Raw genomic sequence first — 24,598 nt, 5'->3', positions numbered from 1 at the left:
GCGGTAGCGTGTGGTTAGAGTAGCCATGAATGAGAGCTTTGGAAGTTGAACAATGTGATGGTTATGGCGGAGGAGAGAGAATCTCATTATCAGATCATTGCTTGCCGGCAATTTCTTGTTGCGGGGGAAAGCAACGGTGGTGGAGGAAGAAGGTGGAAGTGGATAACGAGGTGATAATGGTTGGATTTGGATTTTAGTGAGAGTTGGTGAATGAATGGTGTTGTGAGTGTTGGTGGCGGACTCACGGTGAGTCCGTCTCACCCAAAACTTTACCCTAGCTTATTTCTGTCTAACAAAAGGGATACAAAGTGATATATCATTGTCTTCGTTCAAGTTGCATGCTCTAAAGCTTATCACGATTTGGTGAATATGTCCAATATGATCAGTTTTCTAATTAATCTAAGCTACATTCGATTGGGATTGGTTTGGTTAGTTCAAGTTATGTTCAATTTAATCTAGCTCGAATGGTTTAAATTATGAGACTTGGATAGGCGAGTAAGTATTAAACATTATTATGCTCAATTCATCATTTATGTAAATTTTTCATTTGATTCGAACTAAGGTATAATTTCCCATCAATATATGTATATAAAGTTTCATACTAATCTCATATATAAATTACTATAAAATTAAACCATTTTTTTCAACCAGCTAGTCTGAATATTCAATGAAATAATTCGGTCAAACCAGTCAATATAGTTTATTATTAACAACTAATTACCCAACAATGACTTTTATCGATCTTTACTCTTTTTTAATTTTTCTTACCCTACTTTCATAAATGTCATCTTTATCTTACAGTCTTACACATCAACCACTTGCTTGAACACTCATATATGGCTAACAGTAAAATGGCCGGTGTTAAATATCACACATAAATAGTTTAAAAAACGAACAATGTAGTAAAATTTCTCGGAATCCAATGCATAAAGATAACAACATAACTTCCATGCAACTTTAAGGAAATGCATGTGGCATATCTTAACATCAGACAATGCAACTTCAATACTACAAAAAATTAAAACTTTGACAAAAGTGTGTTAAGTTTGTGGATTCCTCTTGCTTTTTTTTTTTTTTTTTTTTTTTTTTTTTTTTTTTTTTTTTTGCATGAATATGCAGAGTCATGTACACAGATCCATCCTCTTTTTTGCTTTAATTTCTTCCTTTATAAAAGCTTTGCTTGATGAAAGAATACAATATTATCTATAAAAATATATATTTATATATAGAGTAAAAAGCAACATTAAAATAATGTCATATTTAAAGAGAAGCAAAAATGGTTGGAAAGACAACATTATGTAGAGAAAAAAAAAAGATGAGAAGGGTTGGCGTATGTAAAAGTAGCCATTTTTTTTGGGATGTAAAGCCGTTGATAATTTAACCATTTATTTACCTGCAAAAGAGAAAGAAGTATGATTAATCAGAATGTGAAAAAAAATAATTATCAAGTAAATTATGTAGTTTTGACTTATAATATGACAACTAAATCTAAATGTAAGTAGTGTAAAGGAGTATAAAGCTTACTACTTCCAGCGAAAACTCGGCAAATGAAAGTGAGAAATATGATGACAATCACAATTGCAGCTAGTAGTCCAATTACCAGTGCAAAATTTTTCACTCCCCTATTTTTGTCATCGGTTCCTCCTACAAAGAAAAAAAGGAAAATAAAGATAAATGAGTAAGTCAAATTTACAAACTAATGTTACAATGATATGGATCCTAGTCATTAGTCACCACAAAGCTAAGAAATTAAATTAATCAAAGTCTAAATTAAAAGTTTAAAACACAACAATATAAGTATATAACATTACATTTACATGTATACGAAGTACTATATGGTCTATCTTTACTGTTCTCAAAAAAATTATGGTGTATCTTGAGTGATTATTTATTGATTGTACTACGTATTAGGTTAATTATGGTCCAAGCTTCCAACTACGGAAATGGACATTTTCAAAAAGTAACTTCACATATTCATAGAATTTTGTTGTGAATGACTCTTGCTTTAATTAATTAGAGTATATTCATAACATGAATTATTTTGCTAAAACTTGCCTTTTTGTAATTTTACTTTAAGTTACATTTATTAAAGTTAATTTTTTTTGGTGCATAGAGAGCTACATGTGATAGTAAATCTTTAATTGACCTATGATATCAACGTTCAATACATTAACCAATTTAATTAGTTGTCATTCACTACAAGGACATGCTAAACATCTAAAATTCTAATACTCCACATATATACACTTTATATAATACTCCGTATTATATAAGCTTATCGATTATATAGAGTAGAAAAATAGTATTGACTTGTTTCTCCATTCACACTTATGTGATTTATCAGTTACGATAGCAAAATCAAAACTTAGTTAAGCTTAGATAAAAGTATTCATATTGTCATAACAACTATAATTTAAGTAACATATTATTGTCTAAATGTCAAGCATATGTGGAGAATACAAGTAATGAATTCATGTTGCACTAGCTACGAAAAAAGAACAGAGAGAGTATCGATTAAATCATTTTATGAAAGAAGTGGTTAGATAATAATTTGTGTTTATATATATTATATAGAAAAACTTACCAATACCATTATTATTGAAATATCCACGACCACCTCCAATAGTATACCTAACGTAACATTTTTCCAAATACATATCACCATAACCACTCGTAGCACATTCCGTCTTTACTTGATCAACACTCTCTTTCAAGCAATCTTGACATTGTCCTTCACTCAAATCCCCTACACACTGCGCAATCACCGCCACATCCTTTGACCCGCCGGCTCGATAAAACCCTCCTCCGTTCCCCACCACCCCTTCCAACACCGCGTCACGGTTCGCAATCTTATCTTGGTTCCCCGTAGGTTGTCCACACTTTTTCATCACCACGGTCTTATCCTCGGCCCCGATGAAGGTGTCGTTGTCGTACTTAACGTAGCACCCTTGGAGTTGGATGGCCCCGCCGCATGACCCGGGGCATAAGGCTCCTAGACGGCTAACCGAGTTGGCTACGCACGTGGCGCAGTCCGGCATGGAGAGGTCGCCACGGCATTGGTAGAGGCCGTAGACGACCTCGTGCGTGGAGGTACCGGCGATGGCGAAGTGGTTGTAGGCCATGTAGGTGGCTGAGTTGACTAGGGAGGTGAGGAGGGAGTTGAGGTTTGAGGTGTAGGCGACGTCGGAGGAGGAGTATTTGAGTTGGGAGCAGCCGCCGTAGACGAAGGAGTTGAGGGTGGAGGAGTCGGAGGCGGTGGCGAGGGAGAGGAGGAGTAAGAGAGGGAGTATTGGAAGTGAAGTTGCCATGTGATGATAATAATGCAAGGGTTTGAGCTTTGGGAGGAAAAGGGAAAGAAAATGATGTAGAAAATGAAGTTGGTAATGTTGGAAGCTTACATTAGCATATATCACTTGCTAGGGTTACTTGTTTTTTCTAATGTTATGTTATGCTTCCAAAGTCTTTAAGGATAATGTTAGGGGTATTATTGTAAAACTATAAAGATATATATAGAGTATTAGAGTGTGTAGTATTATCATTGATATATATACTTCTTACAATCTTACTGTTAGGATCGGAGTATAGGAAAATATATTATTGTGATATATTTTCCATATAGATATTATGATATTATAAAAGAATAAATAAAATAAAATGAAATGTAGGTATCATAGGACGTTGTAGGATTATGTCAATTTTTTTTTTCAATAGATCTCTAGCTAATTTGATTTTGTTTGCCCAAGTAATAATTATCCCTATGTTTCATTTAATTTTTAATCTAAAATTTTAGCTCTATACATACATTATTGTCTACATCATTGGATTTTCTTAGGTTCAATAACATGATTTTTACATATGAAAACAATTAAAATTAAAAAGTACAAAATAGATTTCATTATCTACCAAAAAAAATAAGGCCTCATTTTAATTACGGAGTATATGATATATACTTGTACTGGAGTACTAGACATGGTATCAAGTTCACACCAAATTCCAAGATTGACTCAACACTTAGCTTAATTATTAAATTGGTCTTAACTAGTTTAAAGTCAAATCACAAACAATAAACATGGTATTTGAATCGGATTTGTAACCGGGTCATAGAATTTGGATTGTATATTCGGTCTAACTCCCTTTTACTTTAGTTTTTTTGGTTGGTATGACTTATCATCATAATTGGACTACATCATATTCATACATATTCAAATTAGTAGCTTTTAGGTGAAAGAGATTCGGTTTGTTCAAATAAAGCTTAAATCCTTATGAAATAAAGGTTCTTCATTTTGAATTTTACAAAAAGCATAGGTAAAGGCTAAAGGGAGAGCACACTATAATGTATATACTCAAATCTCATTGGGAGAAACTTGAAAAAAAAGATGCTTAAAGATTAAAAGATCATCTATTACTCACTTTATAAAAGTTTATCTAATAAGAATATTATGATTTAATGGCTGCTTTTAGTAATCTGATGAATGATACAGCTTACTTGTTGGACCATTTGTAGAAGGCCCATTAGCCCATAATCTCTAGACTAGCCTTGGACGGACACGCTTTGGATATAGAGCTGTCAAATCGGGTGTACAAATCAGACTTGATTTAAATTTGGTCAAGACATATTAGATTTGGCTTATTTTAAGTCAATGAATTCTTGCAAATCAAATATGAAGTATGAGTTAAGTTCTATAATCTATATGGATCAATCTTGGGTTGGATAGCACTAGAATTTGGATCGTCAAATTATATATGATGCTCTCTTCATGTCCGAATATACAAGGGTGATTGAAATTCGAGCAGCTCAATTCTTGCCCTTTAACGGGTGCAATACACCGTTAATCTCTTTCCTTGACCCTTCAATAATCTCATCCTTAGCTATGTTATATAGACACAACTGCTCTTGAATGAAGATGATGACGGACAATTGACAGCTTAATTGCGATCAAAAGGACGAGCTTTCCCATCCCCGTGAGAATCTCGCTAGCAATGATCTACGCCAAAAGGGCAACATGACTAGTTTGATATCACATACTTGCCTACCAAATTGTACAATGTACAAATGAGTGTACTACATCTACACGAATTGTATTAATTTAATAACTAGATATATTTGTATATCTAGTAATGGCTAGAGAGTATGATAGCTAGGAATGACAACGGCTCGGACTCGGAGCGGATTATGCTAAATCCGACTCCGACCCGACAGGAAGTCGGAGGTTAAATTCCGACTCCGACTCCGACATTCGACTCCGACCTCCGAATTCGACTCTGACTCCGATCCGACCCGACTCCGAGTTTTTTTTTTCATTATTCAGTATACTTTGAGATGTTGGGCTATTTGGGCCTTTACAACCCACACCCAATGCCACCATGACCCACACAAAAATCCACTATCTGTTGGAGTCGGAGTCGGATAATCCGTTAAAGTCGGACATTTGTCGAAGTCGGATTTTTTTCTCGGATTTTTTGTAGGATCAGACTCCGACCCTCCTCCGACTCGGAGTCGAATTATTTTAACGGAGTCGAACTCGGATTACTTTTTTCTCGGACTCGGAGCGGAAATCTTTACCTCGGATAGGAGCGGAGTAGGGTCGGATCCGGACTAGATTGCCATCCCTACTGATAGCTAGATATTTGGATAGTATCGGTTTGGGTGCTCGAATAACTTTTTTGGGCTTCTAATAATAACATGGGCAATCAAGTCCATTTGGACTCCGTTACATCAATAAAAAAAAGGTCCATAATCAACTCTTTTGTGCTACGCATGACAACATTGTGATATTAAGGCCAAGAATTCGGCATACAGAGGGGATCAACTAGCCAAGGCCCAAGGCACCAACTATCTCATGTAACTATACGTCTATACTACTCGTATTTGCTATCCCTCAAACCAATTACTTCCGAGAATCAAGGTTGACCTAATGGTTAGAGGTCCTCCTTCCACCCTTGTGCAAGTTGGATCCCTTATTTCCCCCCAACTTGCAAGGGAATTCTCCTCACCTAAAAAAAAAAAAAAAAAAAAAAAACCAATTACTTACAAGTACGGAGTATATGTTGTTAGTGGAGGAACCAGAATTTTTTACAATAATATTATCTGGAACCCTCTTATAAACAAATTATCTTTGGTAATCTATAATTTGTAAAATTTATTCAGTGGTAACATTAGTTAAGAATTTTAAGGAAAATTAACCATGGTTAATGTTTTAAAAGTGAGAGAAAAGCGAAAAGACTAAAATACCCCTTTTAACAAAAACCCACCACCCACTACTTCCCCTTGCCACCCCTGCCCGCCCAGCCCTATTCCCCTGCTCCCGGCCGGCCGCGCCCACCAAGATTCCCTCCCCAACGCTGGCTGAACCCCCTCCCCCTTGTCACCGCAACCCTAAACCACCCAATCCCACCCTCATAATCATTTCCTCTCTCTTTCGCGACACCGTTAATACCACTAACACCAACACCATCACATAAACCACCATCCGCCCAAAATCTCAAATCTCCTTCCACCAATTGTTAATGCCTTCAGACTTTTGCCGCTGTCAATTGTCTCTTGCAAACTCCGATCTCGCCGTCAATCGTCTCGACAACAAAAATTGGTTTTGTGGGTTTCAATAAGAATTCATGGGTTTCGATAAGGGTTTTCGTGGGGGATCTGAGAGGGAAGAAAAGGAGGCATCGCGACAGGGGGAGGGAATCGGCACAGACGGCGCCGAACCAAGGGGAGGGAGATATGGGATCGGCCGGCGCCGGGGGCACGTGAGTTGGGTTTGGGCGGTGGGCTGGGTGGAGTAGGCTGGTGGAGTGGTGGGTGATTTATTTTTTTAATTGTTAAAAAAATAAAGGAAAATTTAATTTTTAAGGATATGTTAGTCATTTTGCCTTTAATTAAGTATGGTTAGGTTTATAATTGTAAATTAATCTCATTAATGTCACCACTTAATTAGTAACACAAATAGGTGATTACCAAAGATAATTTGATTTTTTGATGTTTACCATTGAGAAAAATAAAAAGCTTAAGAGTACCATTGAGAATTTCCCAAAATTAATATACATTTAGGTGCTGCATATCAATCATAAAAGAATGCTTTTTTAATAGTAAAGGTAATGTTCTAAATACTAGGTTGTTGGTAAGCTTGAACATAATAATGGACTACGGAGTATGTATTTTATTTAAAGAAAATTTTAACTTACTTTTTTGCCCTATCAGGACACAAGGTGACTCCGCCACTGTATGCAGCACAAGCCACAACAACGTTACTCCATAGTCGAGTAGAATGTGACACTTTGACCAATTGTTCAAATAACTTATTATTATTATTATTATTATTATTATTATTTTTTTTTTTTTTTTTTTTTGACAAAGAGGATTCAAATAATGTTGTTAACAATGCATATATAAAATTACAAATAGAATTATTACTAACCATACATAAATGAGGTTACTAATGAAGTTGGGGATTCGTAGATGAAACAATGTTGAATGGTGATGAGAGTGAATGTAAATGTAATGGTGTTGGACAGTTGATGGTGGGTGACACACAATTTCAGTTTCCAGGGTTAATCCGAAATTAAAGCATATAAAATAATAAAATATTTCATATTCTACTACTCCAACACACACCCACGTCTTCATATTACCATCTAATCCAAATTTGGCACGTCAAAATTTTATACTCCCAACACATTCACACATCATACTAAATATCTATCCTCATTTTTAGTCCTTCTTTCTCACATAGTCATAATACACAAAATTTAGGATGGCATTTTAGATTTTACACACTCTACCAACCAATATTACTTGGATAATTTATTCTTTTTGTTCCTTTAAATGTCCATAATAAATTTTCACTTTATTAATTAACACTTATAGTGGCAATGTAGATTTGTTATTCAATATGTGAGATGATAAATTTAAGAAGAGTAATTCCAAAGGCTATTCTCATTACAATGAATGAATCTGACCTATTTTTATTAAAAAAGAAAACAGGTCAATATTTAAGGAACGAAGAATTACATAATCTCGTGTTCAACTAGGAAAATGGTACAATGACTTAACACATGAGGGGCGATTGTCAATCATAAATTCATAATACAACCAATAGACAAATTGAGGTGAGTACAAAATAACACTAGAGTATAGATGATTTATTATAATAATATACTACTCCCTCCATCCCTAAATTACAAATTTAGTTCTAGTATTTATTCCTCATTCAATAGAGATAAATAGGATTATAATTTAGAAACGGAGAGAGTATGTACAATATTAATGAATACTTAAAAAGTCTAATCAATGAACATGACACTAAAGAACAGAAAGGGTACCCTCAAAGTTGGGAGGAAAAATTATTAATAACACTAAAATGTAAGCAAAGTTTGGAATATGTGCCAGACTTCAATTATGTAATCATAAATACGCAAACAAATGGATCATTTACATTTGGAAGGCTAGAGATGGGCATTTCAGGCTCCCACTTCTCTCTGTATATAAAAAGCCAACCTCTGCTTCTGCTAACTTTCTATATTTTACCACATTTAGCTTTTGAAACTTGAAACTTTGTTTTTCCCTAATAAAAGAAAAAAAATAGTACAATTGAGTTTATCTTTTCTGGGTTTTTAAGATAAGAATCAATCAGATCATATCTCATCTGGGTTTTTGTTTTGGAGAGAAACAGAGAAAATGTTGGAAGGTAAAGCTTTGATAGAGGATACTGATATGCCTTTGAAGATGCAGATCCAAGCTATGGCTTCTGCTTCTCATGCTCTTGATCTTTTTGATGTTTTTGACTACAAATCTATAGCTGCTCATATTAAAAAGGTATTCTACGAAAAACCCGACTAGAGTTTTCATTTTAATTTTTATCCGTTACTCATGTCGGACATAGGTACATGTCAAAGCGTCAGGCTTAGTGATATAAAGAAACAACTTCATGGTTTTGTACAAACAAAGTGTCAAATGTTCATTATGTTAAATCTCACATAGGTGGGGTTCGTGTGTGTTTAATGAAAAGTCCGAGTAACATATACTGTAATAAATATGATTGTTTTCTGATATGTTATGTGCAAAATGTAACAGGATTTTGACAAGAAATATGGAGGAGGATGGCAATGTGTGGTGGGATCAAATTTTGGGTGTTTCTTCACACATTCAAAAGGAAGTTTCATCTACTTCACACTTGAGACACTCAAATTCCTCATCTTCAAAGGGGCTATTTCTTCTTCTTGACTTATGTAGTAAATAGAAAAGAAAACAATAAAGGGGAAAAGGGCAATTAATTGCCCTTTTATTATTCTTATGTTTGTAATGTTTGTTTAATTTTCTAGGCTTTGTTAATGTCATCCCACTTTAAAGTGTAAATGGGTGATTTTCAGTCTTGAGAGCAGATGCAAGGTTAGTTTAGGTATTTTCCTTGCTGTGATTTAAGACAATTTCATCTGCCCTGTTTCACCAGTTTGAAAATATTAATATACTTAGTAGTAGTATTATCATGATGCATTACTGCATTATTATAATTATAATCTAATACGAAGTACGGAGTAATATTTATTTATCCTATGGAATATAATTTGTCAAATAAAAATAGTCTCACTACTGCATGTCTGCATTAATTGTTTTGATGAGTATACGATAAGATTGTGATTTCTTACAAATATAAGAAATCTAAGCGTATGGGAGTCTTCTATTTCTAATTTGGATGGTTAATGGTGATTATAATGTATAAATGAAATTTTAACAAATGGAAATACTCCTACTTTAATTGAATCATTCAATTGGATCAAAACTAGCTTAACCGGTTAAAATCCTAGGATACATTCAATCCTCACCAAGTGTTATGCATCTACCCTCACTATTAAGGGCCTGTTCATATTTACTTATTTTCAGTTCAGTTCAGCTCCAATCAGTTCAGTTCAGTTCAGCTCCAATCAGTTCAGTTCAGTTCAGTTCAGCTCTTAATTTCCCTCTCTCATAAAATATTCATTTCAGCTTAGTTCAGTTCAGTTCAGTTCAGTTCCAATCAGTTCAGTTCAGTTCAGCTCCAATCAGTTCAGTTCAGTTCAGTAAATATGAACATGCCCTAATTATCATCTCTAATTAGATACATTTATAGCAAAATTTTCCCAACATTACAAGATATTACTTCATTATACGACTATCATTTTAGGACGGAGAGTGTACAGTGGTAACTAGGTAAGTCCATAGACGAACAAAAAGAGATGGACCCATGCACAATAATAATTTAACAATAATCACACTACATAACCATTGTTCTTACGCATTATATGCAGTTGCTATTGACGTTGACGTGCCCAAAAATATTGAATCAAGAATCACTTATTCATCCACTATACATATTGATGATTATTTAATCATGCCAAATTAACTTAATTAAGTGCCAATAATCAGTTTGGTTCAGTGCATCTTCCAAAACCCCAAAAAAGTAGGGCCTGTTATCAAGTACAGTAATTTTTACATTAAATTTAAAAAACATGTGCTCAAAGATGCTAATTTATGGATAAGGTGAACCAACTAATGTTAAGGCTTGGTCTTAGGGATGAGGTGAGAAACCTACCCATACATGCATATTATGTGATGCAGAAGCTGATAAAACGGCCATTCACAGATATGGAGGTGCAGGAAATGGCCTTCAACCCACATCATCATGTCAAGGATTGTCAACTAGTTATTCCAATCCGTCGACTCGTTGAGTCTAACCCTGTAGTTATTTACTTATTTCAATCCAACAAAATTTGGCTAATTGCCTAACAATTACACAACTAACCGAGACTTGATATCAATGGTGCTTTTACTTGAGATCAACAATAGTTCACTAATAATAGGTTTTAGAACATAATATCCACTATTTACTGCGGTGTTGCCTAGCTTATAAATGGTTCGATCCTCTCAGTGTCTCCATCAGAAGTGCTAGTATATTACAGATGTGAAATGGATGATAAAATTACTACTTGCATTAGTTTTAAGGATAACAAAGTGAATCACTGTAAAATGAAGATTTGTTGCAACTTTGTACATCCAAAATCAGATCAACAATATGTAAATGAGTTTTTATTTTAAAAAAAGGCAGATTTTGTGTGTGTGTATGAAAATCAATGATGCCTTTCATCGCCTTAGCTTACTGCAAAGATGAGAGAAAGCTCACAAGATAATACAGAGAGCAATGCGAGGCATCAAAGTGAAAAATCAGAGAATTACCAGAATCTCAGGCGAGCAGAGCCTTTTCATAGGTAATGCGGCGATAAAACAGATAGTGTTGATCTCAATGATCCGAAGTCTTCCATGCATTCAGATAATGTTAAATAACTGGAGTCAACAATGGCTCTTTTCGGAAATGTGCCTCTAGATTTCTGATCACGAGATCAGCCATGGCCTTGCAAGTTTCAACAGTGTCACTTCCAACATGAGATAACATCACCACGTTATCAAGCTTCAACAGTTCTTCAGGAACGTTTGGCTCATCCTCAAACACATCAAGCCCTGCACCACCTAATCTACCTTCAAGCAGAGCAGATACAAGCTCAGCTTCAACAACATGAGCACCTCTTCCAATGTTTATGAGGATACTCTTTGGACCCAGTGCATCAATAACATCACGGTTGATGATATGACGGGTTTCTTCAGTTAGGGAGCATGAAATGACAAGGATTTCACAGTTACCTGCCAAGTCAATAACCTTTTCATAGTATTTGTACTGCACATTAGGTTTCTTAGACCTGGAGCAGTAACTAACTTGGCATCCAAATGCTCCTGCTCTCTTTGCAATAGCAGAGCCAATCCTGCCCAATCCAAGAATTCCCACTGATTTACCAGTGAACTGGAAAGATGATAGGAGAAAAAGAACGAATATGAGAAAGACTATACAGATGACCAATCACAATAATGTTCCACTAACGTCAAAGCTGAACTATGACGTCATAACATTTGATAGTAAAGCATACAACTATACCAGACAGTTAGAATCTTATTGAAAACTGGCATTGCATCTTTGAGATTATATACTTCTATTTGTAGTAATTCGTAAACCTAAGCAAACATTTACAGTTTGGAAAGGAAGACAAGTCAAATGAAAGTTATGATAAAGCTTCTCATTTAAAAGGATATATAATCAACAAGCTGAAGATTCAACACAGACACAGTAGGCTTGAGGACCAGTTAGATGGCTCTGATCAACTTCTAAATGAAATTGTGATTTTCGGTCAATCATACTGAAGAAAGAAAACTTACTTCCTCAATGTTGCTAAATCTTATTCTATAGTACTTCGTATTGAACAGCTGACACTACTGGCTTAAAAGTGTTTTGATAATTTAATTGAGCAGCTTATTAAGTCTGGCTGACTAGCTTAAAAAGGTATAAATGATGGCATTATCATCTTATTTACAATGGAATCTTCCACCAGATATCCAACCATTACATTTTGGTTGCTGATGAGTGATGACATATGCTAAACACTAATGGACCTTTATCATCTATAACTCTTCACCTTTACGTAGGGATGGGGAATTTCTCTAATCGAAGTGAAATACGAGTACTGGTTTATTTCTTCTAACAGGCTGGTATTTATCTCTGTACAAATGCAACTCATGAGGTAAAACCTTTATCTTCATAATTCTTCCTATCCCTTTTATCTCAAGATTTAATTGAACAATTTATCACAGAGAAATAAAATAAAGTTCCAACACAAAACCTTCTCTCATAAATGTCCCATAACAAAACTCGAACAAGACCATCAAGTAATCAACTATCTCCTAGTAAAGAGAGGAAGAATAATGTACGTCCAAGCTTGTTCATACGATACAGAATCAGCATAAGCTTAATCTTATAATTAAAGTCCTTAATCCAAATACAAGAACAGTTTGATCAATAATCTTTTGGTGGCAGAAAACCAAATGGACAATAGTAAGATTACATGAAACATTTTACAAAAATTAAATGAGTTGTCCAAGGTCAATAACCACACACATAGAACAATGGCGCGATTAAATCTCAAGTCTTGAATACCACCTCCTAAGACTCAACCAACTCACTAATTGGCAATTTTGGCATTCCCTAATTCTCAAAAAGCTCAAACACTCAAGTAACAAACAAATGCACATAACATAGTCATAAACACCACCAATCAAACACCTAAGAATGAATCAAATAACATGAATCAAACAAATACTTAGTAAATAAATAATCTTTCTATAAAATTTAATTACAAGATTAAGAGAACAACCTTAGTAGACAAAGGAAAATCAGAATTCTTCCAACACCCATTTCTGACAAAAGCATCAGCAACACAAACCCTTCTAAGAGTGCTCAAAATCAACCCAATAGCCAAATCAGCAACATCATCAGTAAGAACATCAGGGGTATTAGTAACCTTAATTCCTCTCTTCTTACACAAACCCAGATCAATTTTATCAAACCCAACACTGTAACTTGCGATAATCTCTAAATTGGGGAGGGATTCGATCAATTCAGCGTTGGCACCATTTGCTGCATTACTTACAAATGCGTGGATTGAGTTTGAGTTTTGTTTGAGAAATTGTTGGGTTGAACAAGGGTTTTCCCAGATTTTGAAGAGGGTAAAGCGGGAATTGAGTTCGTGTTCTAAGTAAGGTAACATTGGAGAGGTCATTAGTACGCCTTTCTTCTCCATTTGTAAAGAGTAGAGAGATGTGAGAGAAAAGGAGTGATTAGAGAAGACTTGCTAATAGAACTATAACTATGATTTATGGTTTAGTTTGTTCGGTAAAATTGGTTTCATTTGGTGATTAGCCGGTAACGAATTAATGACATGATGTACACAAGATTTAATCCGAGATACTCCGTATTTAATTGAGTTTATGAATATCACCAATTAACCTCTATGGCTTTTATATGTCGAAATTATTTGGTAACACTACTGGACAATTTGTGGGTTCAAATATATTTGATTATGTACAATTGAGGTGTAAGTTGACCCCATTCAAGTATATAACCAACTTACAACATAAATATATTGTCAGGGTATTACTGTGTTGTCCGTGTATAACCTATTCCGTAAAAATGAGTCATTTACCGGTTTTACCTTGTTAATGGTGTACAAGAACTGAACTATACCGTATTATGTACAGGCAATTGTGTACAAATGCCAGAATGATAAGAAACAAAACTTGGGAGTTGGGAGATCTTATTTACTCATGTCTCTTAAAAACAAAAAACAGGGCTGTACACTGGTTAGCAAATGCCGGGATCAATCAAAGTGCAAGAATAGAGCTTGACCAACTCTCCAAATTAGGGAGAATTTATTCTTCATCATGACATTAATAGTTACAGAGTACGGAGAATTCTCTGTTTGAGGCCTAGCCACCTCTTTAGCACCCAAAAAGAAAAAAAAAAAAAAAAAAAAAAGACTGGTCTTGGGAATAAATAATGTTAAGCAGGGAATTCAATTTGCAATATAATACAACCGTGCTCAGTCAAATGATAAACGGTTCATTTCCCTAACAAAATAGTTTGTCCACAATCAGGAATCATATATTAATGGCCTACAATTACCCTGAACAATCAAACAACTGGAGTCAAGAGCGGTTTTCCATTGAAGTGAGCCTCCAAGTTCCCAAGAACAAGATTAGCCATGTCAGTACGAGTCTCCTCAGTCCCACTTGCAACATGAGGCAAGAGTACTACATTGTCAAGCTTGAACAACTCTTCAGGAACATGAGGTTCATTTGCAAAGACATCAAGCCCAGCTCCACCTAGCCGGCCATCAGAAAGTGCTTTTACTAGCTCTGGTTCGTCAACATGAGGGCCCCTTCCAATGTTGATCAGAACACCTTTAGGCCCCAAAGCGTCTATTACTTCACGATTGACAATATGTCGTGTTTCTTCAGTTAAGGCACAAGCAACTACCAGTATGTCGCAATTGGAGGCAAGCTCGATGACACTGGGATAATAAGTATAGTTTGAATCAGCCTTCTTAGATCTTGAGTAATAAGAAATCGGACAGTCAAATGCTTCAGCTCTCTTGGCAACTGCAGCACCAATCCTACCCAAACCTATAATTCCAACCCTTTTGCCACTGAACTGGAAAGAAAAAGCAAAAAGCACAGTTAGTGCTGAAAGGAACACTCATGGAATGAAATACAATAGAAAGTTGGCAATAGGTTTAGTCAAAAAGATGGTTGAGTACTCGTTTGCATTATCAGTCCCTTATATAAAAAGAGCAGCATGTAAATACCAATGAGGCAATGCATGATACAACAAAGTACAGCATGTAACATAGACTAATTGGCATATTTACTCTGTAAAGCAAGCAGCTCAATGGCAAGAACCTATTCAATACTGAATGGAGTTTGGTGGAGGAAATCAGTATTGGTAATAGATATGCTTGTAACAGGTTAAAAACTTAAAACTAGCCTAAGTTATCCAACTAGCTACAGCTTCATGGTATGGTAAACTGGTAAAGTATAGATGCAGGTTTCCAACTTCATAATCACAAGGACACATTTTGAGCATCCTCGGTTAGACAGAAATTTTAAACTAAAAAAAATGGATAAAAAAGAACAACAAAAAGAGGAATTTACAAGGGGAAATGGAGGATCAGTATTAATTCGCACAAGCAATTTCAAGATAATATCACCAATCATATTGTTTAGTTATGCATTAAATTAGTTACCACCTAACAATCTCCCGTTCATCTCCAGTCCAACATAACCAAAGCAAAGATCATCAAAAACAGCTAAAGCACAAGGAAGATATTGTCAACGTGATTTCCAAGCCCAAGTCCCCACCACACCCCACCCTATTTTGTGGTTCACAAAGACAGAGCCAGCTAAAGGGTCAGTGTTGATATAGAGAACCCTAATTAAAATTCAACATCTATGCTTGTAATCAGCATTTTAACATCTATGTGCTCTCATGCATAACAGCTAATCTAAATTTAAGGTTTCCGAGCAGCAAGTTTTCTGAGTTTTTGATGAGCTTCATGCTAATAGCTATATGATCAACAATATGGTGAATTAAAGATAAAGACTTGCAGTTGGGTTTTGATAGCCATAGTAAACATTTAAACTTAATCATGCTTGGAAACTTTGTAGATTAAAAAAACAGGACACCCCTACTAAAACTTTACAGGCTCTGCAACAACAACCCAGTGTAGATACCATAACAGTATCTTGCAAGTCAGATAAAAATCACGAATAGCCAATTCAGCAGGATAAAAAGTTCTCCCCAATTCCTGAAGTAGCAAAAATTAGGTTCTTTGCTCAAATTGCACTACAAACCATTTCTACAAAACTTAAGGTAGTATTTGGATTGAAGCATTTAATTTCAAATCTGGTATTTCAATTACTTGCATTCAAATCCAAATCACCTGTTTGGGAAAATTTGGAATTCCAAAAAAATCATTTCAAGTTTACTTGGTATGACCATATCCACTTAATTACCAAGACTAGCCATTATCTAATTTCTTAATTACCAAGACTAGCCATTATCTAATTTCTTTCTCTTCTCTAACATTGTTTCTCCTTCCCATTCTTCCTCCTCCTCTGCTATTAATCCTAAATCCCCTAATTATCGACCAAAATTAGTGAAAAATTAGCTCCCAAGATCTGCATGTCTTTTGATATCTCCTTTTGTTAAACTAGATTGTTTTTCAGATATTAGTTTATGAATATTGAGATGATGCTGCGGTGTCGCCATTGTTGGAAGGTAAATGTGGTATCTATGAAGGTTCCCGATGGGACATCAATGGAGATTGCTTATAGTGGGTAAGAGAGAGAAAGTTAGACATTATTAAGGGTGACTAAAGATCGAGTAGTCAGTAGACATTTTACAATAATTGGGGAAAATCAAGAGGAAGATAAGTAGAATGGTTCAAAGAATTTGAAATGCCATCAATTGATATTGGATTTCAAATTCTATAAAATGAACTTGATTATTGAAGGCTAGAATTTAAGTCAAATCCAAATGCAAATTCTTATAATTCCCAAACAGGTTATTTGGGACAAATCCATCATTTGAAATGAAATGATGGTTTCCAAACAAATCATAACAGAATTACAAATTCATCATTACCACAGGTAAAAAACAATAACCAAAATTTAAATTTGATATCAGTTTTAACTCAACTCAAATCATATCAAAGCATAACCAATTCAATATCAATAGAGCCAAATTATACCAAAGCATAACAATTCAATGTGATAGTGGCTCCCTTTCTAATCAAATTGCCACCCCAAACAGTATAATTAAAACCAAACTTGAAATCCACTTTGACATTAGTTTCTTTCTACTCAAATTACACCAAAGCAAATCAATTCAATTTCAACACAGTCACATTAATCATCAAACTACACCAAAATCTATCAACAACAACATCAATGAACTTCAGTATTTCATCATCAAAATATAAACAATTATAAATGAAAGAAAAATTAAAATTGGTTACCATTTAACTCAAATTACACCAAATCAGAATCAATCAAACTTTAGAATAACCATATTAACCATAATTCAATCAAAAAATTAATCAAACCCAATTCCATAAATAAAAGGGTAATCAAATTAAATCAAATTAACATACCCTAGTAGTCAATCGAAAATCCCCTTTCTTCCACAACCCATTACGAACATAAAGATCACACTGAGGAATCCTCCGTAAAACAGCAAGCATAAGCCCAATCGCCAAATCCGCAACATCATCAGTCAAAACATCAGGGGTATTCGTAACCTTAATTCCTCTTTCTTTGCATTTACCCAGATCAATTTTATCAAGTCCGACGCTAAAACTCGACACAATCTCGAGCTTCGGCAAAGCGTCGATAAGGGAGGCGTCGGCGCCGGCGAAAGCGTTACCGACGACGGCGCGAATGGAGTTGGCGTGTTGAGAGAGGAATTGGGTTCGGTCTGGAAAGTTGGAGAAGTGGAAGAGATTGTAGCGTTTGGTGAGTTCTTCTTCAAGGTAGGTGTTCATTGGGCATGCTAATAGTACTCCAATTGACTCCATTTTTTTGTTGGTGATGATGTTGTTGTTGATTGAGTTGAGTGTGTTTTTGTGAGAGTGTATTTTATGGATTGTGAATAAATTTGTGTGGAATTAGTGGTTGGAAATTATCAAATTAGAGTTGGTTTTGGTCGTGTCTTGTACTCTTGTGTGATTTGTTTGTTGTGCTATGTTAGGCATGTAGCATATATTCGAGCGACACGTACTTTAAGATTAGGGAGTCTTTGATGATAGGAATGTACCACCAAGGTCTCGGTCAGGTGGTTATGAACTTATGACTAAGGGGATAAATGCGAGTTTCATACGAGTATGTTTATTTGTAATTTGTATTGCCGAATCACTCGCGAAAAAAAAAAAATACGAAATTGGATGACGGATTAGATTAGGCGGTTCTTATTTACGAACATTGCAACTTACAAGTTTCTTCCTCTCTACATCACTCCCTCTCCCACTTTCCTTTCATCAAGTAAATGATTATATAATGATAAATGTTAAATGTGTTCAATTATAGCAAAAGAAATGTTATTTAATAGAGAATTAATGTATGCCAATTGATGATCTGATGTTATATTTTTTAAATTCTATTGTGTAAAAAACAAGCATAACAAATTATATAAATGAAGATTTGTGGGGCTTAATTCCAGTTTATATAATGCATAATGAGGAGATTCTACTTTCCTTCACTTTAGGAGATTTCAATCATTTCATCTCATGGTTGGGATGCCATGAGATAAAGAGGCCACAAAATCCTTTATGAGGAAATTTCTCCTCATGATGAGTGGGTTCGCTCTAAAGGGAATCCATTCTCTTCATCACTAGCATAATTTGTTGTCACCAAGCACCACAACTTCAAACCTTGTCAATATCAAAGAAGAGCCGACTACTTTCATAGCAAGTAACTATAGGCTATAGCCCACTACCAGGTATGGTCCATACCAAATACTTTTTATTTATTTATTTATTTTTATTTATACTGTTATTATTGATAAATATACTATTATTGTTGATTTTATACTGTTATTTTGTATTCTATACCGTTATTATTCCAATGAGATTTTCAATGAATAAAGAGGGAAAAAGAAAAGAGCATATTTTTGTATTATACAGTTATTATTAATTTTATACTATTATTATTGAATTTTATACTGTTTTTATCCCTTGGTATGAACCATACCGGGTAGCGGTCCATCATGCCATTAGACAACTAATAAGGGCGAAATGTCAATGGTGCATGCTTCAATCCCCAATCCTTATTCTACTTTTTCTTGAAGTCTTGAACCCATTGTCTAATACATTTTTCTTCAAAGGTGTCTTAAACACTTGAACAATTTGACCTACATTAGTGACCTAACTATTAACTAATTAGACAAATTGACTTTTCCCACCAATCCACCATTGCAATTGTGATCACCTACCACATCTATACCAATAGATGGTTGGATCAACCCAATATAAGGGTAGACAAATTATATCTATCATACAAGATAGAATCAAAGTTTAGTAACAATAATCATTTTCCTTAATTACTCTCTACAAATAAGTAAGAAACTTGTGATTAATGTTAGACAATAGTACTCGTACTTATTTTTGTATATATGATCGATGAATATTGTAAGCTCAGTAGACCTATATGCATGTTTGACATACTCCATTGAATTGTTCCATTTTAATTTTCCCATTTTTAATTTGAACTTTTTAATCACCTAACAAGATTTCAAATGAGAAAAAAGGAAAAAAAAAAAAGAAAGAAAAAGAAAAAGGGGGCATATATAGGTAAATAGAATTATAAGATGATTAACTAATACTCATTCTATTGACAATTAATTAGCTTTTATTTTTTATTTTGTTGAAATATTAAAAATATTCCTTTGTAATTTTGACAACAAGTCTTTTTAGAGATTTTTTTTTTTTTTTTTTTTTTTTTTTTTTTTTTTTCCCTAAGTGAAACACTATTATTTATGAATTATGATGGTGCTAGAGCACTTGTAATTGTATGGAATTTTGCGTTAAGGCATCATTCTCAATGTTTTTGGCGCGAATACATATGCAAACTTGTAATAGACGATCCAACACATACTTATATAGTTATGTATGTTAAATATCAAATGATATAATAACTAATTCATTAAAATAAAGCTTCTTTATATTTTGACCATAAAATGATACGAGTACACTCTTAAAATGCATTTATAATTAACATACACAATAACAATATCATCTAACATACACATAACATAATTATATAGATACACCTTATAATGTTCCCTATGAAAATGAAGAAATAGTTGTCGTATCCATTATTAATCAATCATGATGATGCCTTAGACGTGGCTGTTGGTTGGACTTTCTTGACTGTCCAAAACACTAATTAGCCAAAAATCCAAACTTTATTCTCCTTATCCTTAGATAAAACTTCCACTTTACCCTTAATCACCCCCTAATTAAATCATAATCAAATCTTAATTAAAATATTCTCTCTTTCATGACAACTTGTAACTTTTCCTCCCAAAACATGCACCCCACGTTCTTAACATCCTTTCTTTTCAAAAATAGTAAACTATCACAAAAACAATCATCCTACCAATTCTTTGCCAACCTAAACTATGCTTGATTTTTCTCTTCCCTCTTAACAATTTTTTTTCTTTTTTGTTACAATTTTTTTTTAAAAAAATTAAAAAAAAAAAATAAAAATAAACAAAAGTCAAATAAAGATTTCTTCTTCATTACAAACTTTTCTTCCTCTCTTTTTCTCCCCTTATTCTTATTATACTTCATGACACAAAAACATCCTTGTTGTTGCCATTAACAAAAATTTCTTTATTTTTGTGTCATGCAAAATTTTTTGTTCCAACCACAACCACATCCATTCCATGATAGTTAACACAAATTTAGCTAGGAAGGAAATGGTGCGCGCGTCGTTGGAGCAAGAACAAGAGAATTACAAGGCAAGGCTAAACCAAATTCGTGGAATGAATAGAGAAAGTGTTGGGAATAATAGCATGAGGCGCGGCCATTCACAAAGTATGATCCTAGAGAGCTCGAGCGCAGAGGACTTGGTTGAGGATCCAAGGGGTACCAAAAGTTATGCTTCTAAGATAGAACAACCTTTGTTGATTGGCCATAGGATTGGTTCTAGCTTAGAGAAGGATCAAGGTCCTGGTCCGCGATCAAGGTTGACCGCGTATGGTGGAGGTGATAGAGATGGCCTTCAGAAAGGTATGAACATAATTCATAACATTTTCAATATATTGTTCATGTACAATCATTAGATGATTTTATTATGGTTTTTGATGATATATTAATATAGTATTACCATGTTATAGGTGCATTGTAATTATTTAACGATTTTGATTTATGATTTTAGATATGGAAATGATGAAGGAGAGGTTTGCCAAGTTGCTCCTAGGCGAGGATATGTCTGGTGGAGGAAAGGGTGTGTCCTCAGCTTTGGCCTTGTCCAACGCCGTCACCAATTTAGCAGGTAAGGCCTATAACAACCCGAAAATATATCTGTTTTTGGTTGTTTTTTTTTTTTTTTTGCAACAGAGGTCTATAGTTGGAATAATATCAGATTGTTCATATTGTATACATGTGTATATGATTATAATTGCTCAAGTGTGCATTTTGATTCAATAGAATAGTAAATTTTGTTAGAATTGCATTTTAACCTTCAAACATAGGCTAATGTCTAAGGTTGATGTGTAATTTATGTATATCCATAATTATCTAGAACAATATACAAATAAATAGAGTACATTTCACTAACCATAGCGATGATTTGAGCAATAGCACGGGCGTGCAAGGCCTGCAGGACAATTTCTTGAGGCCACCATCTGCCCTGCATCATATTGAGAAAGTAATATTAGAATGGTCAATAAATTTGTTTCATGATTAACTAACACAAAGTAGTACCTTGTGCATTATTATGCAGCATCTGTGTTTGGAGAACAGAGGAAACTAGAGCCAATGGCCCCGGAAAACAGGTCTAGATGGAAGAAGGAAATCGATTGGCTGTTATCTGTTACTGATCATATAGTTGAATTTGTTCCTTCTCAACAAAAATCCGCGAATGGAACTAATATGGAGGCAAGTTTCTTCTTATCTAACACTTCATTTTGTCAAATTTGTTCATACTTTATTACAAGTTGGACTAATTGTATTATCATATCTTTGTAACAGATCATGATAACAAAACAAAGAACGGATATCCAAATGAATATCCCTGCCCTTCGAAAACTTGATGCCATGCTAATTGTAAGTTTTCAAATTAGGCTAAATTCGTATGTTATCTTATCTGTAGTACACTATTGTACATGTAAGTAATTCGGTTTTCAAAACAGAATTTGAATTGCTTGTATGTATCATGAATATAGGACTGTCTAGACAATTTCAAGGACCAAAACGAATTCTATTACATAGCTAAAGATGCTGATGATTCAGAGAAAGGGTCTAAAAGAGATGATAAATGGTGGTTACCTACAGTCAAAGTTCCTACGAATGGCCTATCTGAAGTCACCAAGAAATGGCTGCAGTTTCAGAAGGATTCTGTCAACCAAGTGCTTAAGGCCGCGATGGCTATCAATGCACAAGTCTTATCAGAAATGGAAATCCCCGAAAACTACATTGAATCCCTGCCTAAGGTTTTAATACTAAAGAACAGAATTCTTTGTTTCAGAAATACAAGTTTCCTAGATTTTTGCTGGTTTTTTGCTGATAAAAATGTCGCGTTTCCTTGGTAGAATGGAAGAGCTAGCCTTGGAGATGCACTATACAAAAGCATAACAGTTGAATATTTTGATCCTGAGCAATTTTTTACAATAATGGACTTATCATCCGAGCACAAAATTCTCGATCTCAAGAACAGAATTGAGGCTTCAGTAGTGATTTGGAGACGAAAAATGACCAACAAAGATGCCAAGTCTCCTTGGGGTTCAGCCGTGAGTATAGAGAAGAGGGAACTATTTGAAGAGAGGGCGGAAACCATCTTGATTATCATCAAGCAACGATTCCCTGGAATATCTCAATCTCAACTCGATATAAGCAAGATTCAATTTAACAAGGTAAAATTACATGCTAATCAAGGCCTCCTTTCATGTCATTTTTAGCTTTAATCAGCTGGTCAGCTCTTATCTGAACTTATTTTTAACACGACTTACTATGTATGAAGTCTAAATTAAGGGAACTTAGGTTTCAGATAACTCGAAACAAGAAACCTAAACAAGTTTGTGTAATGTGGTTATTTTATGGCTTTTGCAGGATATTGGTCATGCACTTCTCGAAAGCTACTCAAGAATCCTAGAGAGTTTAGCACACACAGTCTTATCGCGAATAGAAGATGTTCTGTATGCAGACTCTCTTGCTCAAAACCCATCACTCGCGCAAAAGAAGAGGAATCCCCTAGCAGACATCAAGATCACTTCAACAAAGTTCCCAAATGCAGATGAAGAAATAGAGAGACTAAATGCTGTAGGAACACCGCCATCTATGACACTCTCAGACTTCATGGGCTGGACTATGGACAACAATGAAGGAGACTTAAAAGCAAAGGAAGGAGCAGGAAATGAGGACATAAAAGATACAAGTGAGTTAAAAGTAGGAAAACTCGCGAACATTGCAGTGCCTAAGAAGGTATCCTACCTAGAGAATTTGGGTGGCTTAAGAAGTCCAACAGCTCGACATTGACAAGAGACAGTTAGATTACATTCCGAAATGATTGTAACTTCGATCTTGAGAGATATAATGGAGAGAGCGAGAGAGAAAGCACTTGTTAACAGAGCTTATAGAGATATATATATATGCTCAAACCACATGTAACTAATTATAGCTAAGCTAGTTTCCTCAACAGTTTTAACTTCCCTTGTTTTTTGTGGTTGGGGAAGCTAATGCATTGGGTTTGACAGCAAGCAAATTGTTCTTTCTTCGGCGTATAAGTACTGATGATGCATGTACACATAATCTTTAGACATAATCAACTAATTCAGATGTTAAGTTGTTGATCATGATCATTACTTCATTTGTCATTAAAATTTATAATTCTTAGTTTTACAACATGATTACTAGCACATGTCCAACATAGGCGAATCCAGGATTTTAAAGACAGGGTGTCGATATTATATCTACCAAAAGTAAAACAAATTAAACTCGTGCTTCTAATGGTGTTTAGGTTTACATTTTCCAATATCCGAGAAATCATCTTTAAATTCACATTTAAGTCCCTTGCAACATTTAACACCCGTGAAGTCACCACAAAGTTGGTCTTTTTTCATACACAATTTCCCTTTCTTACAAACTCCACCAGCATGCTGAAAATCACCTAGCAATATGCAATGTAGTCCTTTGCAACACTTGTATCCGGCTAGGCCTCCACAAAACTCGTTCTTCTTCTTACATTTCGGGTTTTTTGGTATACATTTTCCTTTCGCGTTTTTGAAATCATCTGTGCGTACACACTTCAATTTTTTGCAACATTTTGCTTCTGTAATGCCTCCACAAAAGTCGTACGCCTTCTTACATTTTGTACTTTTCGGTATACACTTTCCGATTTCATCGTCCGGAGAATCATCTTTAGTAATGCACTTTAGTCCTTTGCAACATTTTCTTCCGGTATCACCTCCAC

General features: G+C 34.7%; 5 protein-coding genes across 6 annotated transcripts; 2 read left to right on the top strand and 3 right to left on the bottom strand.

Annotated features, from left to right (window-relative positions):
* Window positions 1–1,099: 1,099 nt before the first annotated feature.
* On the bottom strand, window positions 1,100–3,399 carry LOC145560078 (plasmodesmata-located protein 7-like). 2 transcript variants are annotated; one of them, XM_081621337.1, is made up of 3 exons: window positions 2,591–3,399; window positions 1,525–1,644; window positions 1,100–1,393 (listed from the first exon to the last, which is right to left on the bottom strand). In XM_081621337.1, exons 1-3 carry the CDS (start codon window positions 3,306–3,308, stop codon window positions 1,386–1,388), a joined length of 846 nt encoding a protein of 281 aa, XP_081477463.1. In that variant the 5' UTR covers window positions 3,309–3,399; the 3' UTR covers window positions 1,100–1,385. The 2 variants fall into 2 exon arrangements, with proteins under 2 accessions (XP_081477463.1, XP_081477462.1); XM_081621336.1 differs by having other exon boundaries at window positions 1,242–1,393; window positions 2,585–3,395.
* A 5,057-nt stretch (window positions 3,400–8,456) lies between these two features.
* LOC145558680 (dynein light chain 1, cytoplasmic-like) lies at window positions 8,457–9,501 on the top strand. Its single transcript, XM_081619989.1, has 2 exons — window positions 8,457–8,812; window positions 9,071–9,501. Exons 1-2 carry the CDS (start codon window positions 8,675–8,677, stop codon window positions 9,218–9,220), a joined length of 288 nt encoding a protein of 95 aa, XP_081476115.1. The 5' UTR covers window positions 8,457–8,674; the 3' UTR covers window positions 9,221–9,501.
* Window positions 9,502–10,799: 1,298 nt separating this feature from the next.
* LOC145558678 (glyoxylate/hydroxypyruvate/pyruvate reductase 2KGR-like) lies at window positions 10,800–13,724 on the bottom strand. The gene is made up of 2 exons (XM_081619987.1): window positions 13,228–13,724; window positions 10,800–11,825 (listed from the first exon to the last, which is right to left on the bottom strand). Exons 1-2 carry the CDS (start codon window positions 13,651–13,653, stop codon window positions 11,307–11,309), a joined length of 945 nt encoding a protein of 314 aa, XP_081476113.1. The 5' UTR covers window positions 13,654–13,724; the 3' UTR covers window positions 10,800–11,306.
* Window positions 13,725–14,253: 529 nt separating this feature from the next.
* On the bottom strand, window positions 14,254–18,080 carry LOC145558679 (hydroxyphenylpyruvate reductase-like). The gene is made up of 2 exons (XM_081619988.1): window positions 17,563–18,080; window positions 14,254–15,062 (listed from the first exon to the last, which is right to left on the bottom strand). The coding sequence occupies exons 1-2, from the start codon at window positions 17,983–17,985 to the stop codon at window positions 14,544–14,546; spliced, it is 942 nt and encodes a 313-aa protein (XP_081476114.1). The 5' UTR covers window positions 17,986–18,080; the 3' UTR covers window positions 14,254–14,543.
* A 2,728-nt stretch (window positions 18,081–20,808) lies between these two features.
* Window positions 20,809–23,724, top strand: LOC145558677 (rop guanine nucleotide exchange factor 12-like). The gene is made up of 7 exons (XM_081619986.1): window positions 20,809–21,198; window positions 21,347–21,463; window positions 21,914–22,068; window positions 22,162–22,236; window positions 22,356–22,622; window positions 22,722–23,042; window positions 23,239–23,724. The coding sequence occupies exons 1-7, from the start codon at window positions 20,853–20,855 to the stop codon at window positions 23,662–23,664; spliced, it is 1,707 nt and encodes a 568-aa protein (XP_081476112.1). The 5' UTR covers window positions 20,809–20,852; the 3' UTR covers window positions 23,665–23,724.
* Window positions 23,725–24,598: the final 874 nt, after the last annotated feature.

Source organism: Chenopodium album, chromosome 9 (genome assembly GCF_948465745.1).
Source record: "Chenopodium album chromosome 9, dcCheAlbu1.1, whole genome shotgun sequence".
NCBI classification, from domain to species: Eukaryota; Viridiplantae; Streptophyta; class Magnoliopsida; order Caryophyllales; family Amaranthaceae; genus Chenopodium; species Chenopodium album.
Note: the sequence above shows the minus strand (reverse complement) of the source record. Positions and strands in the feature narration are given on the sequence as shown.